General features: G+C 48.9%; 1 protein-coding gene across 1 annotated transcript in view; it reads right to left on the reverse strand.

The window, feature by feature from the left end:
• Positions 1 to 761: 761 nt before the first annotated feature.
• The window catches only part of FAM227A (family with sequence similarity 227 member A), a 39,456-nt gene continuing 24,647 nt past the window's right edge, over positions 762 to 15,570 (reverse strand). The window contains exons 10-15 of the mRNA XM_078147436.1: positions 13,497 to 13,620; positions 11,680 to 11,784; positions 9,863 to 9,993; positions 8,227 to 8,384; positions 7,384 to 7,536; positions 762 to 6,340 (exon numbers count right to left, since the gene is read on the reverse strand). Of these exons, the coding sequence (XP_078003562.1) occupies positions 6,166 to 6,340; positions 7,384 to 7,536; positions 8,227 to 8,384; positions 9,863 to 9,993; positions 11,680 to 11,784; positions 13,497 to 13,620 (846 nt within the window). The 3' untranslated portion in view covers positions 762 to 6,165. The remainder of the gene's footprint in view (positions 6,341 to 7,383; positions 7,537 to 8,226; positions 8,385 to 9,862; positions 9,994 to 11,679; positions 11,785 to 13,496; positions 13,621 to 15,570) is intronic.

A 15,570-nucleotide genomic window follows, 5' to 3' on the forward strand; every position in this document is an offset into this window, starting at 1 on the left:
CAGATCTCTCCTGGTTTTCTGTGGTGATTTCTTTATGTCACCTTCATATTGTTTTTCTTATACTTAATTTAGCACATTTCCTATTGTTTTGAGGTGCTAAGGGGGAACTGACTTATACATGACCTCTCAACCATCTTATGGTATGATTATATAAAATTTGAAAGCCTTTGCACAAACAAAATCAACGTAGCTGGAATGAGAAGAAAAGATGTGGATGGGGGGGCAACCATCTTTGATAAAAGTCTAACAATCAAAACTTATAGGGAATTAATTAACACAATTTACATGATTAAAAGGTGTTCCCTGAAAGACAAGTGGTTAAAGAATATGAACAGTTGGGGCAGCTAGGTGGTGCAGTGGATACAGCTCCGGCCCTGGAGACAGGAGGCCCTGAGTTCAAATCCAGTCTCAGACCAGACACTTGACACTAGCTGTGTGACCCTACACAAGTCACTTAACCCCAACTGCCTCACCAAAACAAAAAGAAAAAAAAAGGGAATATGAACAGTTTTCAAAAGAAAAAGTGTATAAAATTAAATTAAACATTTGAATAAATGTTCAAACTTACAAATAATAATAATAATGATGATAATGCAAATTAAAACAAGAGATTACCCCATGCCCATCAAAATGACATGGAGGGTGAAAAATGGGGAAATTCCATCTTAGAGGGGCTGTGGGGAAGATAGCCATATTCCGTCACTGCTGTCAGAGTCATGAATTGATCCAACCTTCTGGAAAATACTTGAGAAGCACTCATGAAAATTTGACTCAGTAAGCGTTTATTAAAAATCTACTCTATATACAAGACATTTTACAAGACTAGGGGCTCAAAGACAAAAACAAGGCAGCCCTTGTCCTCGGGGAGCTCATATTCTACTAGAGAAATACGATACACACAAGTAAATGCGGTACAAGAGAAACTGAGGAGGGAGGGAGTCTCCTGCTAGGTGACATAGGCCTTAAGCCTTGAGGGAAGAGAAGTGTTCTGGGAGGCAGGAGGAGGGATGGAATTCCAGGGACTGGGGACAGTCTGGGGGAATGTCCAGAAGCGTGATGTGGAATATTAAATTTAGAGAATGGCGAACAATCCAATTTAGTAAAGACATAAGAGTTTGTGAAAAGGAGTTCTATGAAACAAGGCTGGAAAGGGGCAGAAGGCTGTGATGCCCTACCTGTGATCTGGCTTTGGTCATGGGGGAGGGGAGTGACCAAGGCACACCTGTGCCTTAGGAAGATCATCTTGACGGCTAGATGAAGGAAGAACTGGAGAGGGGAGACAGCCTGCCAGAAAGGACACCACAATAATCCAAGTGAGATGTGAAGGGCTGGAGTCCCAGCGGGAAGGAAGAGGAGGCAATGAGGCTGGGCAGTGCATCTTGGAAGTCTGGCAGTGCAAGGGAGGTAATGTGCAGGACGCTGACTTGAGGAGTAAAGAGGGAATAGCGACGCGCAATCTGTGGGATGAGCTCCTGCCTGGAGGAGACGGGAGGGGATGGTACCGCAGGCACATGTGGCATGAAGGACCACCACGTCCTCAGAGGCGTGAGGATGAGCAGAGAGGATGGGTCTGAGGTACAGAGCAGGAAAGAGGGAGGTCACAGCAGCTGGCTTCTATCGCTTCCACCCAGCAGGAGATGAGAACATCTGCAGAGACAAGAGCCAGAGGCAGCCTGGGGGCTCGAGGACTGCTGAGGGGAGGTTGGGAGAGAGTCAACTAAGGAAGGCTACACGGTCTGCTGTGCAGCACTGAGGACCCAGCTGAGACGGGAGGGCACAGCTTTGTGCTGCATCCAGGCAACACGCTGGTGTGTCTCCCTCCTGTGACATTCAGCAGGTCAGGATGGTGGATGCTGGGGTGTCTCAGGGCTGAGACCCAGCACACCCCTAATAACAGCAGGAAAGATGGGCAAGGGAAACGGAGGCAGAGAAGAGCATCTACTGTTGGTCAGCTAGAGGGTCAAGAGGGAAGACAGGAAGAGGAGTTTTGAGCAGGGCTGGTGGACTTGGAGAACAAGAAACATGAGGCTGCAATGAGGACACAGAACAGGTTTAGAGCGAGTGAGGCAGAAGGGGAAGAGGGAAGGAGAGAGAGAATTTCAGAGACGAGAATTATGCAGACATCACAGTTCTGGAGGATGATGCTGGTCCCCAGGATGGCTGAGGGAGAGCGACGCTGTAGGTGAGGAAAGCTTAGGCCGAGGGGACGCAATAGCAGTGTTCAGACCATTTAATGCAGAGATGCCACTATAAGGGGATAGCCCAAGAAATGAACCAGAACAAGAAAAAACCCCTTTGACCCCAGGAAAAACCCTGGAACAGCTGAACCAGAAGAAAGATGGGGTGCAGCAGTCCAGTAGCCCAGGTAGTTTGAGGGATTAACTGGAAAGGAAGCAGTACAGAATGGGAGGTGTCCCAGCAAACTAGCAGAAAGCCTCACCTCAGCATACCAGGAGGAGATCCTGAAACCCAGGTGGTAGAACAGGCAAACACCAACACCTGGACTTCTGAGTGCCTCAGTGAGGGCAGGGAACCGGTGGAAACCAGCTCGGAAAACCACCAGGTGCCTCAGCATTCTACAGCCACCGGCTCTCCCAGTGCCTCAGCAAAACTAAGGGAAGCAGCACTCCAAGGGGCCTCAGGTGGATAAACACCCTGAAACATCCACCTGAAAGAAGCTGAAGAAAGCAAAAGGAAGGAAAGGCCCCAGGGAGCAGGAAATCTCCAGGGGCCACACTACCCAATCCTACCCCTGCAGTTCCAGTGTTGTTGATTCCAGCCCAACACCAGGTAAGCTGCCAGAACCCTACAGCCTGAACTGCCAGCATTAGAGACCCCAGCAGACAAACCCAGTGACCAGGGCCTAGGCTCCCCAAACAAGAAGCTTGGGTCAATGCCCTCTGCTCCCCAGCAGGAGAGCTCAATCTCTTTAAAGGCCAGGAAATAAGCAAACACCGTGAGCAAAAAGAAACCTAAGATAGATTCTTATTATAGGAAGAGTGAAGATCAAGGCAGAAGTTCTGAAGAGGACAACATTATGAACAAACCCACATCTGGATCCTCAAAAGGGAATATGAACTGGTCTGAAGCCCAAAAAGCTTCTTAGAAGAGCTCAAGAAGGATTTTAAAAGTCAAATGAGAGAGGTGGAAGAAAAAATGGGAAAAGAAATGAGAGGTATGCAAGAGAGACTCAAGAGCTTGGAAAAGGAAGGACAAAAATTAACTGTAGAAAACAAGTCCTTAAAAAATATACAGTTGGCCAAATGGGGAAGGAGGTACAAAATCTAACAGAAGAAAACAATTTGTTCAAAATTAGAATTGGACAAATGGAAGCCAATGACTCTACAAGAAAGCAAGAATCAGTCAAACAAAAACAAAAGAATGAAAAAATAGATGAAAATGTAAAATACCTCATTGGTAAAACAACTGACCAGGAAAATCGATCCAGGAGAGACAATTTAAAAATTATTGGTCTACCTGAAAATCACGATGAAAAAAAGAGCCTGGACAGTATCTTTCAGGAAATCACAAAGTAAAACTGCCCTGAGGTTCTAGAACCAGAGGGTAAAATAGCCATAGAAAGAATCCACCAATCACCTCCTGAAAGAGATCCCAAATTGAAAACGCCAAGGGATATAGTAGCCAAATTCCAAAATTACCAGGTCAAAGAGAAAATGCTGCAAGCAGCCAGAAATAAACAATTTGAATATGATGGAAACACAGTCAGGATTACACAGGACCTTGCAGCTTCTACATTAAAAGACCATAGGGCATGGAATATGATATTCCGTAAGGCAAAGGAGCTTGGATTACAACCAAGGATCAACTACCCAGTGAAAACAAGCAGGATCTTTCAGGGTAGGAGAAAGATATAAAACGAAACAGGGGACTTCCAAACCTTCCTGATAAAAAGACCAGAGCTCAACAGAAAATTTGATCTTCAAATACAAGACTCAAGAAAGACATAAAAAAATAAATGGGACAGAAAGAAACATGTTATTAATAAGAGGAAACTGTTTACACCTTACAAGGGAAGATGACCCTTATAACCCTTGAGAACTGTATTGTTATTACATGTTAAAGGAGTATACATAAAGGGAGTGAGTATAAGTTGACTTTGATGTAATGATAAAAAAAAAATCTAATCAAGTGTGTTAAATGTATCCAAGTAAATGGATTAATCTGATCTAACTAAGAAAATGAGAGAAAAGGAAAGGAGGAGGCAGACAAGGGTAAATTACATTATAGGAAAAGGCACCCAAAACCTATTCCAGCAGAGGGAAAGAAAGGAGGGAGATGAGCATTGTTTGAACCTTACTCTTATCAGATTTGGCTGAAGAAGGGAATAACATAATCAGTTAGGTACTAATATTGATAGACTTAACCCTTCTCAGCAATGCAAGGATCTAAGACATCTCCAAAGGCCTCATGATAGAAAATGCTATCCACATCCAGAGAAGGAACTATGGAGTTTGAATGCAGATTGAAGCATATTATTTGCTACTTTTTTTCTTCTGTTGTGTTTTGTTTCTTCTTTCTGGTGGTTCCTCTTATTGTTTCTAATTCTTACTTACAACATCACTAATGGGAAAATATGTTTATAGGAATGTGTACGTATAGCCTATATCAGATTGTGTGCCCTGTCTTGGGGAGGGAGGTGGGGAGGGAGGGGGAGAAAAATTTAAAACCCAAAAGCTTATGGAAGTAATTGTTGATAAATAAAAATAAATTAATTTTTAAAAATTATGAGCAGGTGGACTTCAGAAAAACCTGGAAAGAATTATATGGACTGATGCTGAGTGAAGTGAGCAGAACTAGGAGAACGTTGTACACAGCAACTGCCATTGCTGTGCAATGACTAACATTGATAGACTTAGCCCTTCTCAGCAATGCAAGGATCTAAGACCTCTCCAAAGGCCTCATGATGGAAAATGCTCTCCACATCAAGAGAAAGAAGTATGGAGTTTGAATGCAGATCGAAGCATCCTATGTGATCTCTTGCTGTTTTGTTTTGTTTCCTCTTTCTGGCGGTTCCTCCTATTGGTTCTAATTCTTTCTTACAACATCACTAATGTGAAAATGTTTAATAGGAATGTATATGTATAGCCTATATCAGATTGCACACAATCTTGGGGAGAGAGGTGGGGAGGGAGGGGGAGAAAAAATTAAAACTCAAAAGCTTACGGAAGTGATTGTTGATAAATCAAAATAAAGTAACTTTTAAAAAAAGGATAAAAAAAAAGGAAACGACGCCTTTGCAAATAAATGTTCATAGCAGCATTATTTGTGAGAAGAAAACACATGCCCCACAATTGAGGGATGATGGAACAAAGTATGCTCTGTGGAATGTCGTGAATCGCTATACCTTCAAGAATGACAAAAAGGAAGAAGTCAGAGGCACAGGGGACAGACAGCTCAAGGTGAAGGAAGGAAGGCCTGGTGGAGAAAGCTAAGAAAACCACCATACACAATGACTACAATAAGGCAAATAGAGTCAGCACTGACAGGTAAAAGTTCAAGTGACAGGCGACACACACACACCTTTCCTTTCTGTTGAATTATAAAACCAGAGCATCCCATGGACTATCGAGGCAGTCCCGAGTGGCCCACTGGCTTTCCGGGAACGTGCTCTGTAGCAACTTTCCTTGTCTGCTGAATGGGATCTAGCCATCAAAACATGGTATCAGAAGAAAACCCATCGATGTTTTAAAAGGCTAAGCTGGAGAGGAGAGAGAATGAAGGTCATTACAACAGGCCAGGACAGAGGTGACAAAGCTGAACAAGGGGGTGGGTGTCCAAGGTAACTCAGAGGTGAAATCCACAGGATGTGGCTGGATGTGAAGGTGAGAGGAAAGACTGGGACAACCCAGGGTGACCAAGAGTATGGTGCGTCTCTCAACAGAAATTGGGAGGTCTGGGAAGGAAAGCATGGGCTTGAGAAGGAAAACAAGTTCTCTTTTGAATCTACTGAGTTTTAAAATAAACACTTCAGTGTTGGGCCTGAGCTCAGAACACCCTCGAGCTGAAGATGTGGGATTCCTCCCACGTTCCCAAAGCCTCCACCCCCAGCACTCAGCCTCCATGGCCCTGGATGGGGCCCAACTTTAATGTGCTCGGCCGAAGGAACCACGAAGGGTTAGTGACTCTTAACTCACAGTCTCAGGCCTAACTTCTCATTTTCAGCTGGGGGGTTATGTGTGCAGCCTTGTAATGCACTTTTTCCATTTCGACGACTTTTCCAAATTGATCATAAAGTTCTTCCTGGGAAACTGGAGGGGGGATGACATGCTGATTCATCTTCTTCTTTTCTAATGCACTGGTGTTGACTTCTCTCACTTTCCTGGTGTGATGACAAAAAAAAAATCAAAACTGTATGACCTATTTATAGGATGAGGGAGAAATTTATCTTAATTTGCCAGTCACCAATCGAGTAAAGGGCCATCTTGGCAAGGGCCCAGCACATGGACCTGAGGTATGATGCTGAGCACAGGGCAGGCCTCACTCATCACACACTGGCTGGACTTCACTGCACCAGATCAAATTCCCATTGCACTCTCCTCCTCTACGAGATGAAGATGTGCTGGCTCCAGCCTCATCCCCGCCACCCCCCTACAATGAGGCACCTCCAAGTCAGGCATTGCCATGCTCTCAGGGCCAAAAGCAATGCCCTCTACTTACTAAACAGGCACTGAATCGACCTCCAGTCCAAAAGCAAGTTCATCTTTCTTCTTCCCCAAACCTGCTCAGGCTTTCTCCCCTTGGAGGCATGGCCACTCACCTGCTATCCCCCAGCCAACCAAGAACCAGCTGCCCCCGTCCATTCCACCTCCACGTTCCTCTGCCCAGCCACCCGGCTTCCTGCAGGGCTTCCTGCCTACCCTCCTCCCACTAACCCAGCCTTCAGACAGCCAGGTGGGCATCTCTGCTCATGTCACTGCACCTGAGAAGGAGGTTGGGCGTTCTACAGCCCTCCCAGCTTTGGGTCAAGAGTCCTGTGGTTCTGATCCTGGGGCTGATGGTCGCCTCCCCCAGCCCCCCTGCACACTCTCGTACTCCCACCAGACCGTCTGTTCCATGAATACAAGTGCCATGGCTTAGGTCACTACACCAGATGTTGCACCTAGCCCAGTGGCCCACACCCAAAAGGCCCTGAAGATGTGTCTCTTGAATAAATGACACACATACAATGTGCTGTCCTGACCCAGTGAAGGGATTCTAATGGTGAGAACCTTAAGTCCTCCAGCAGCTCCAGGGAGACCGCTGCCTAAAGGTGAGCCCTTGGTGCCTCTTCAATCAAGCTAAAGGATCAGCAGTCACGGGATCCCAGAGCCTAAAGAGACGTCGGAGATCTGGTCTGACCACCTCGGACCCAGCCCTCTCTACCTGACAAAATCGGCCTGCAGATCCTTCTGGCTCTGGTCAAATATCTTCCACTCCTTCCAGTGCACCTTATGTAGGTACTCGGTGTCCCTGCTCAGTTTCTTCATGTTAGCCCTGACCTGCCGGATCACATCTCGATAGGCTGCTGTGCCCTCAGTGGTTTTGATCGTAAAGGAAAACACAGAACTGCCTGAGCTGCTCTGACACTTTGCCATGAGAGGATGGAGGCCTAGAATGGATGTGAAGGGGAGTGCCAAGGGGAGAGGAGCCTGCCGGCCAGGCAAGAGGCCCAGGAATCCATCCTGTCATTGACCTAGGTCCATTTCCCTCTTCTTTACTCCTGAGCTAATTCCCTCTCTTTTTGAGAGATAACAACAGCTAATAAACATTTCTATGAGGCCTACGACGTGCCAGGCACTGCACCAAGAGCTTCATCAATGTGATCTTGTTTGGGCCCACTGAGTCACGGACTACTTGGAAGGAAAGTGTCCCTGAGATTCCAAGGTGCCAGACAACGGAGCTGTGGTTTCATTGCCAACACTCTTTCCAATGCCAGCTCCTCATCCGGTCCTGGTGGACGGGGAGGCCGCTCCTTCAGAGCGAGGGCAGGGGGCCGTCTTAGGTAAACTCTGGGTCCCGTTCCCTGCCTCTGGCGCCTAGCCCAGGGTGCTACACATAGCAGGTGCTCAACAAATGCTTTGGATTGTCCACAATGGCAGCTCCAAACTGAGGGTGCGAATCCTCCCCACCTCTACATAGCTGCTAGGCTCTCCCTACCCAGATCTCGCTTTCAGAAGGCTCAGTGTCCCCGGCAGGCACAGGTATCTTAACGAGTGCTAAGGATATGGCATGGTCTTGCTCACGTCATGCCGGACCATCAGGATGTCCTGGCCAGCCTGTCGATAAGCATCATGCTGCTCAAGGTAGTGAACGATCAGCGGGCTGTTGCCAGTGATGCTGAACAGGTTTCTTGAAAACTCGGGTCCCTTGCAGGCCGGGTGAGACTGAGGGGAGGAAAAGGGGACACTGTGATTGCAGCCAGTGAGGGCCAGGGAGGGGCCACAGAGCACCGCCACCACCACCACGCCGGTTGTCTTCTACTGAGAAGCCAGAACTACCAGATGCCTGCAAGGGCCTCGGGAACAGGGCTGGAGGCCGGAAGGTGGACCCTCTTAACCCCTGCTCCAGTAATGGAATCCTGAGGGTGTGCCAGGCCAAGAGGAGCAGGGACCAGTCACACCTTAGCCAGCTCCACCTTGCCCACAGGGCCATGAACACTGGGGCAGCCAAGCTTTGCCACAGCCCAGAAATGCCTGTGGGCATTGGTAACTGAGGCCCTGGCGACAGCCCCTGTTCTCCCCTGGGCACCCCAGACCCTTCACCAGGGTCATGGAGTGAGTAGACAGCAGAGCTAGGGCTGGAGCCCAGGTCTCCAATGCCAGGGCACCGTGTGGGGCAGTCTTTGGTGGCTCAAAGCTCTACTGGTCCAATCCCCTCAATCTCCCTGAGTGAGCAAACTGAAGCTCGGGCAGCACAGTGGCTCGCCCCTGGTCCCCTGACCCTCACAGCTCTGGCCCAATGTGCCTCGCTCACAACTCTACCCATGCCAAGAGCTGAGGAGGTGTTGGGGCAGACACCTCACCATGACACGCACTCCCCAAGGCCTGACCCCTGCCAGCCTCCAATGGCCCAGCTGAAGAAACCTCATGGCCAGGGGCACAAATGTGGGGCTTTGCAGAGCCCCAAACCTGCCACCTCCTCACTCTCTTCCATCTAAGCCCCCCAAACTGTGCCAGGAGGGGGCAGCAGTAGGCTGCTTGACTGCTGGGCAAAGCTTGGCCCAAAATCAACAAGCAGTTCTTAACCCCAAGAGCTGCCCCAGAGGACTGTGGGCTGCCCAGGATACAGGGGCTCCTCCTCCCTGGAGGGCCTCCAACCCCAGCCAGTGAGAGGACCGAGCCCTGCCCAGTTCCAAGCTGGCCTAGCTGGCCTGGCAGGGCACTTCTCCTCCAGAGATCCCCTGGATCTTCTTCTAGGGATAGACTGAGACAGGGATAGAGCCTCTCCCCTGGCTTGTCTGGAAGGACGTGTGCCTAGCATCTCCCTCAGCACTGGGATGCAAAGGGGAAAATCAAGGATATCACCTACAGTAACAGCTAGCCTTTGTAGAGCACTTTAAGCTTTGGCAACAGGATTTACATGCAGTTCTTAGGGAAGAGGTGCTATTATTAATCCCTACTTTACAGATGAGGAAACAGGCAAAGGGAGGCCAAGTGACTTGCCCAGGGTCACACAGCCGGTAAGTGTCTGAGGCAGGATTCGAACACAGTGCCTCTTGACTCCAAGGTCTGTGTTCTAGCCACCTGGCCAAATAACAATTCATTGAGAGCCTAATGGATTCTTCACATAACAAGACCCCACAGAACCAGTCACTGGGGCCACTGAGCGGCAGCCAGAGGCCTCCCCCGGTCCGTCTGCTCACCTCGTTCTGAGCTGACCTCTCCAATATCCTTGTCTCTGTGATCTCCCTGACCTTCTTGGAGGCTTGTCTCTGGTTCTCTGAGCGGGGCTCTGACTTGGAGATCTGCACTGCAATCTTCTGCCTGTTGCTCTCTGTGAACAGACAGAAATGCACCCAGGGACGTGTATGAATGTTTGTCTTCATTTAGGATTCACGGTGAATGCAGAGGAAGCCTGGGCACCCCCAGGGACCCCCCCGCCAAGCTCCCTCGTGAGATGCTATGTGGCTGTCACCAATACTGAGGCTCCTCAGGATGGGCAGGGGGCAGAAAAAGAAGGTGACCCCACCCTGGCACAGAACCTCAGGAGGCCACCCCTACCACACAGGGAACTGTTCTGGCTGATGCCTCCCGAGAAAGACAGGATGACATGGACAAAAGTAGTGATAGCAGCCCTTTCTGTGGTGGCAAAGAACTGGAAATTGAGGGGATGCCCATTGGTTGGGAATGTATATGAATGTAATGGAATACTACCGTACTCTAAGAAATGATGAGCAGGCTGACTTCAGAAAAACCTGGAAAGACTTGTATGGTCTGATGCTGAGTGAAGTGAGCAGAACCAAGAGAATGCTGTACACAGTAACAGCCTCGTTGTGTGATGACTAATATTGATAGACTTAAACCTTCTTAGCAATACAAGGATCTAAGACATCTCCAAAGGCCTCATGATGGAAAATGCTCTCCACATCAAGAGAAAGAAGTATGGAGTTTGAATGCAGATCGAAGCATGCTATTTGCTATTTTTTTCTGCTGTTGTGTTTTGTTTCCTCTTTCTGGTGGTTCCTCCTATTGATTCTAATTCTTACAACATCACTAATGTGAAAATATGTTTAATAGGAATGTATCTGTATAGCCTATATCAGATTGTGTGCTGTCTTGGGAAGGGAGGAGGAGAAAAATTTAAAACTCAAAAGCTTATGGAAGTGATTGTTGATAAATCAAAATATATTAACTTAAAAAAGAAAGAAAGACAAACAGGATAGAAACCAGAGGAGGCCTGACAAAGAGCGGCCATGGGATGGAAGGAAGGAAGGAAGGAAGGAGTGCAGGGGGTGTGCACAGAGAAGGAGCAGCCTTCCGTCTCCAAAGAGAGCACTGGCTAGAGGGTGGATTTGTTTGAAGGGGCCCTGGGCAGAGTCACCAAGTCCCAGCAGACCTCCGCCAGGGAGGCTCCCCTGAAGCTTGACAAAGGCCAATTCATCTGTGTGTCCATCCATCCATCACACAGATCACAAATTTACGAGGCATCTCCTATGTGTCCAGTGCTGTACTAAATGCTTTGGAGATTCAAAACATGTACAGGAGCTGCCCTCAAGGAGCTTACAACTCAGTTGGGAAGACAAGACCTAGTGAAATAGTATAAGAGGAAAAACCTGCCACCACACAGGATAACCCAAAGTTGTCCTAGACCCCCTTTTCTGCCCCCTCTTCTGCCCCGTGTCTCCAAGGATTTTGCTCCCTAACCACTCACTGTCCCCAAGCCTTGGCCCAGAACCTGCCTCCTGAGTCCCCCCGGGACTCCAACCCAGCCACACTGATGTCTCCATCACTGGCCCTCATGCCCTCCTGCCCCCCACTTACCTTACCAACTAGTCCAGAAGCTTCTTCCTCACACAGTCTTAAACTCAATCTCATCTTACTCTGTTCACTTCTGCTGACTCAGGGTTGGGGGGCTGGGTAACCCCAAGAGCACAAAGCTCTTTGGGAGGCTTAGGGGCAGAGGGAAGGGACAGGAGAAGCCTCAAAGCACTGAGGGGCCCATGCTAGGTAGTCCTCTCACCATCAAGCTTCTCTTTGCCTCTCATCAGCTCTTCTCTGCGGCATCGCACCGGCTCCAGCTCAAAGTAGTTCCAATGTACGTAGCTCCTTGGGCTTGGGAACGTGCCTGAGGGGGACAGAAGGCAGGTGAGAGGGAGAAAGCAAAGGACCACAAGATCTTTCTTCAGTAAGCATCGGAGGAGGCCAGATTGGGACAGGGGGTGTATGGGCGTTGGAGACCCAGACCACCTAGGGCCAGGCCCTGGCTCTGATGCAGACCATCTGGGAGACCCTGGAAAAAGCATTTTCCTTTAGGGAGCCTCAGTTTCCCTATCTGCCAAATAGGGACAATACTGCCAGTAATTCCTTAGCTCAGGAGCAGTCACAGTGTGAGGGGTACAGTGGGGTACACTCTAGATTACAAGTCAGAAGAGACCAAGGCAACGTCACCAGCCACAGCCCCAGGAGACAGACAAGGAGCAGGCTTCCCACCTCTTGGCAGGGTGGAAGCGGTCCCGGTACAGAACAGAGACCCGTTTTCTGGCGTCGCCAATGGGAGAATTCCTTTTCGTTTGGAGGGTGGGGGCAGGGAGGTCAGCGTGGTTGGGGGAGTGGCCAGGCAGTGAGAGATAATAAAAAGAGAAACAAAGGAGCAACAAAACAGTTAAGACAGAAGGGAGGGCATTCCTTTTATGCCCCATCCCTTTCTCTGGTCTTCTGTCTACTCTGTGTGAGAACACGCTTATGTCTGGTGCTGTCTGTCCTCTGTGGACGAGGAGAGGCCCGGCCTGATGCCACCTGCCTCGCTAAGCCAGTCTACTCTGAGCCTTAGTTTTCACTCCTGTAAAATGGGATAATAGCCCCTTCTCCGTCTCTGCAGCTGGGCCGTTTGTGGGAATGAAGTCGTGGCCCCCAGGGAGCCCTGACTTCTTCCAGCTCCCCCACAGCAGCCTCCGCTGTGAGGACTTGTGCACGTCTGAGTTGGCAGAACAGCGGCAAAGTAAGGAGTCGCACCGCGGGACAGCTTCCTAAGGACGGCAGCAGTCATTGTGTGGAGCTCTGGGCGAGGGCAAGGCCTGCCGTGTTTTCAGCTCGGTATGTGCACACAAACAGGGCCGTTTGGCTGGGTTTATGACTGCTACACTCACCGTACCAACCCTACTTGACAAGGGCATTCTACACTAATTAAAATGACTTAGAAATTTCCTTTTATGCGCAATCACATAACCTCCAAAATCTCATGGCATACTTCACAATGCTCCTGACACCCGAGGACGCCCAGCACGCCCTCTGTGAAAAGTGCTCAAAGAACGTCTGCTCTGTCATTAACCTATGCTACCCTAAACCTTAGTGAGTGGGAACCATGAAGAACAGGCCCAGGCAGCCCGCAGCCAAGGCCAGGAGCCCTGTGATACAGAACAGAAGACAGCTATAGACACAGATACAGAATCTATATATATGATATATCTGTATATGATACACACACACACACACACACACACACTCTCTCTCTCTCTCTCTCTCTCTATATATATATATATATATGTATATATGTATATATATATATGATTTTATGATACAGAATAGAAGCTAGAGAGAAGCCCAACTTCTAGAACAGAATTCTCAGGATGTGAAAGGATGTGAGAGGGATACACTCAGAACCTATTAGGAAGGATCAGGAAAGAGCATCCTTCTCGTGACGGGTCCAAATAGACTCTTCAAGGGAGGACAGGCAAGAAGCCTTGCTGTAGCCAAGCCAAAACACAGAGAATTGGACAGAATCACTAGGAAGATTCATTCCCCTCCTCCCCGCAAGTGGAGAGAAATGGAATTTCTCACCTCCAATCCACTGATTCATTGTGTTACAGATGGAAGATTTGAATTCGTGATTGTCGAACCATGACTGTGGGAAGCAGGTGCAGAAGCTGGTATACAGGGCTTGACTCAGGAGGGATGGAAAACTCTGAGAATCAGAAAGAGACAGAGAGAAATCCATAAAAACCCCACACCCCTCAGGCCTAGCCCCAGCACCCAGCGAAAGCTTTGTTCATCTGAAAACCAGGCGGGGCAATTTTTTTTTCCTTCTTCTTAGAACAGAGAATCTGATTTGAGCATCTCTAACAACCTGCCTTGTCCTAGTTAACTCGCAGCTGCTCTCCCAACAGCCTCAGGAGGGGCCAGGATAGTGCGTCTGCAAATTCATCTGGTCACAGCCTGCCTCAGGGCCTGGAACCTCCCAGCAAACACATGCATAACCCCCCCCATATCAAAGACAACAGCATCTTCTTCCAAGGCTATCCCCACCGTAATCATTAGGTCTGCAGCAGAAGTCTCTGAGATAACAGATACTTCCAAGGTTAAGGAATACGCTTCTTCCTGTGGCTAATTATGATTCAGCACAGGCCTCCCAGGTCAGAGCTACCTGGAGGTATCCAACTGGTGCCAAGACTGAGCTGCCCAGAAGACCAATCATGAATCCAGAAAATTGTCCACTAACACAGTGATCTCTGCCCTCGGCCAATCAGCACTTCCAAAGCCTCTGAGGCCAAAGTGAAGGGAAGAATTTGCAGACAGGTGACATCAGAAGTAAAGTTTTTCTCTTTATAAACAAGAGCAGCTGGACTTCCAACTGAACCCTGCTGAAGGTGCCCTGATGCACATGATTGCCAGCTACCTGAGAACGACAAGAAAAAAGACCCCTCCCCACTTGAATACTTAAATTAAAACAAAGAAATACATGGGTAGACCCCATAATGTTGGTCTAGGGAACTCTAAAGGAAATAGCAAGCCCAGGATAGAGTAGAGTAATGTGGGAGAAATTTTGCAATCAAAGAAATTAAGTCTCTTTTCAAATAGAAAAAAATGTCACACGCGACCTCTCGAATGAGGGAGTCTGGTTAGATAGTCTCAAAACTCTCCCCCAGCTCTCGGCTATTATCCAGAATACTGGCGGGCCGGTCAGAGCGCCAGCTCGGGATTCACCAAGCCCAGAACCCAATCGTGGCTCTGCTGTTTGTCAGCTGGGGTGGCCTTGGCCTAGTCTCTCACCTTCTTTGGGACTCAGTTTTTCTCCTCTCTAAAATGGGGGGGCAGGATTTGGACAAGATGGTGTCTAAGGGCTCTTCCAACTCTAAATGGAGGATGATCTATGATATTTAAAGGGAAACATGTTTTTAGCATTGACTTTTTCCCAGGGGGCCTGTGACCACGTCCTAAGGAATGCTGGGGGTGATTCTACAAGGCACACCCACTGAAACACAGTGGGGGAATAAGGGAGGTGAAGAATGGGGCTTCCAGCTATCTGAGCCACTTACTAGCTCCATGACCACAGCCAGTGACCTCATCTGTGTCTTGGCAGCAGAGCCCCTAGACGGGAGGCAGGAGACCTGGGTTTGAAAATGACTCAGACACTCAGTAACTACTGTGTGACTGCAGACAACCCCTTCCCCTTTCTGTCTCAGAGTCCTCTTCTGTAAAACGTGGGAGAGTGTAGAGGCCATTACCCGGCTCTAAGGCTGCCAGGTTATCATCCCATGATCTCCTCCCTGCCTGCTTTGGTCCTCGGGGGTCTGACTCTGGCATCTGTGTGGATGGTCCTCATTTCTCTCCCGGGGCTCAGACTCACACCTCTACCTGCCTCCTGGACGTCTCCAATGGGAGACCACACAGGCCTCCAGTTCCACCTCAACAGATGCTCAACCCAACTCAATCATTTCCCCCCAAACCTTCTCCTCCCACGGCTGTCCAATGATCCTCCCAGTCGCCCCGGCTCAAATCTCAGCGTGTCCTCAGCTCCTCCCTCACACTCACCCCCCCAGAGCCACCCAGCTGTCACGCCTCATCGTCCTCCCTTCCTGGCCTCCCTCTCATCCAGTCCCTCCTCAGGTCTTGTCCCCTCTCACATGGACCACTG

The sequence above is a fragment of the Phascolarctos cinereus genome, unplaced genomic scaffold (assembly GCF_003287225.1).
Source record: "Phascolarctos cinereus isolate Bilbo 61053 unplaced genomic scaffold, phaCin_HiC Scaffold_1;HRSCAF=81, whole genome shotgun sequence".
NCBI lineage: Eukaryota > Metazoa > Chordata > Mammalia > Diprotodontia > Phascolarctidae > Phascolarctos > Phascolarctos cinereus.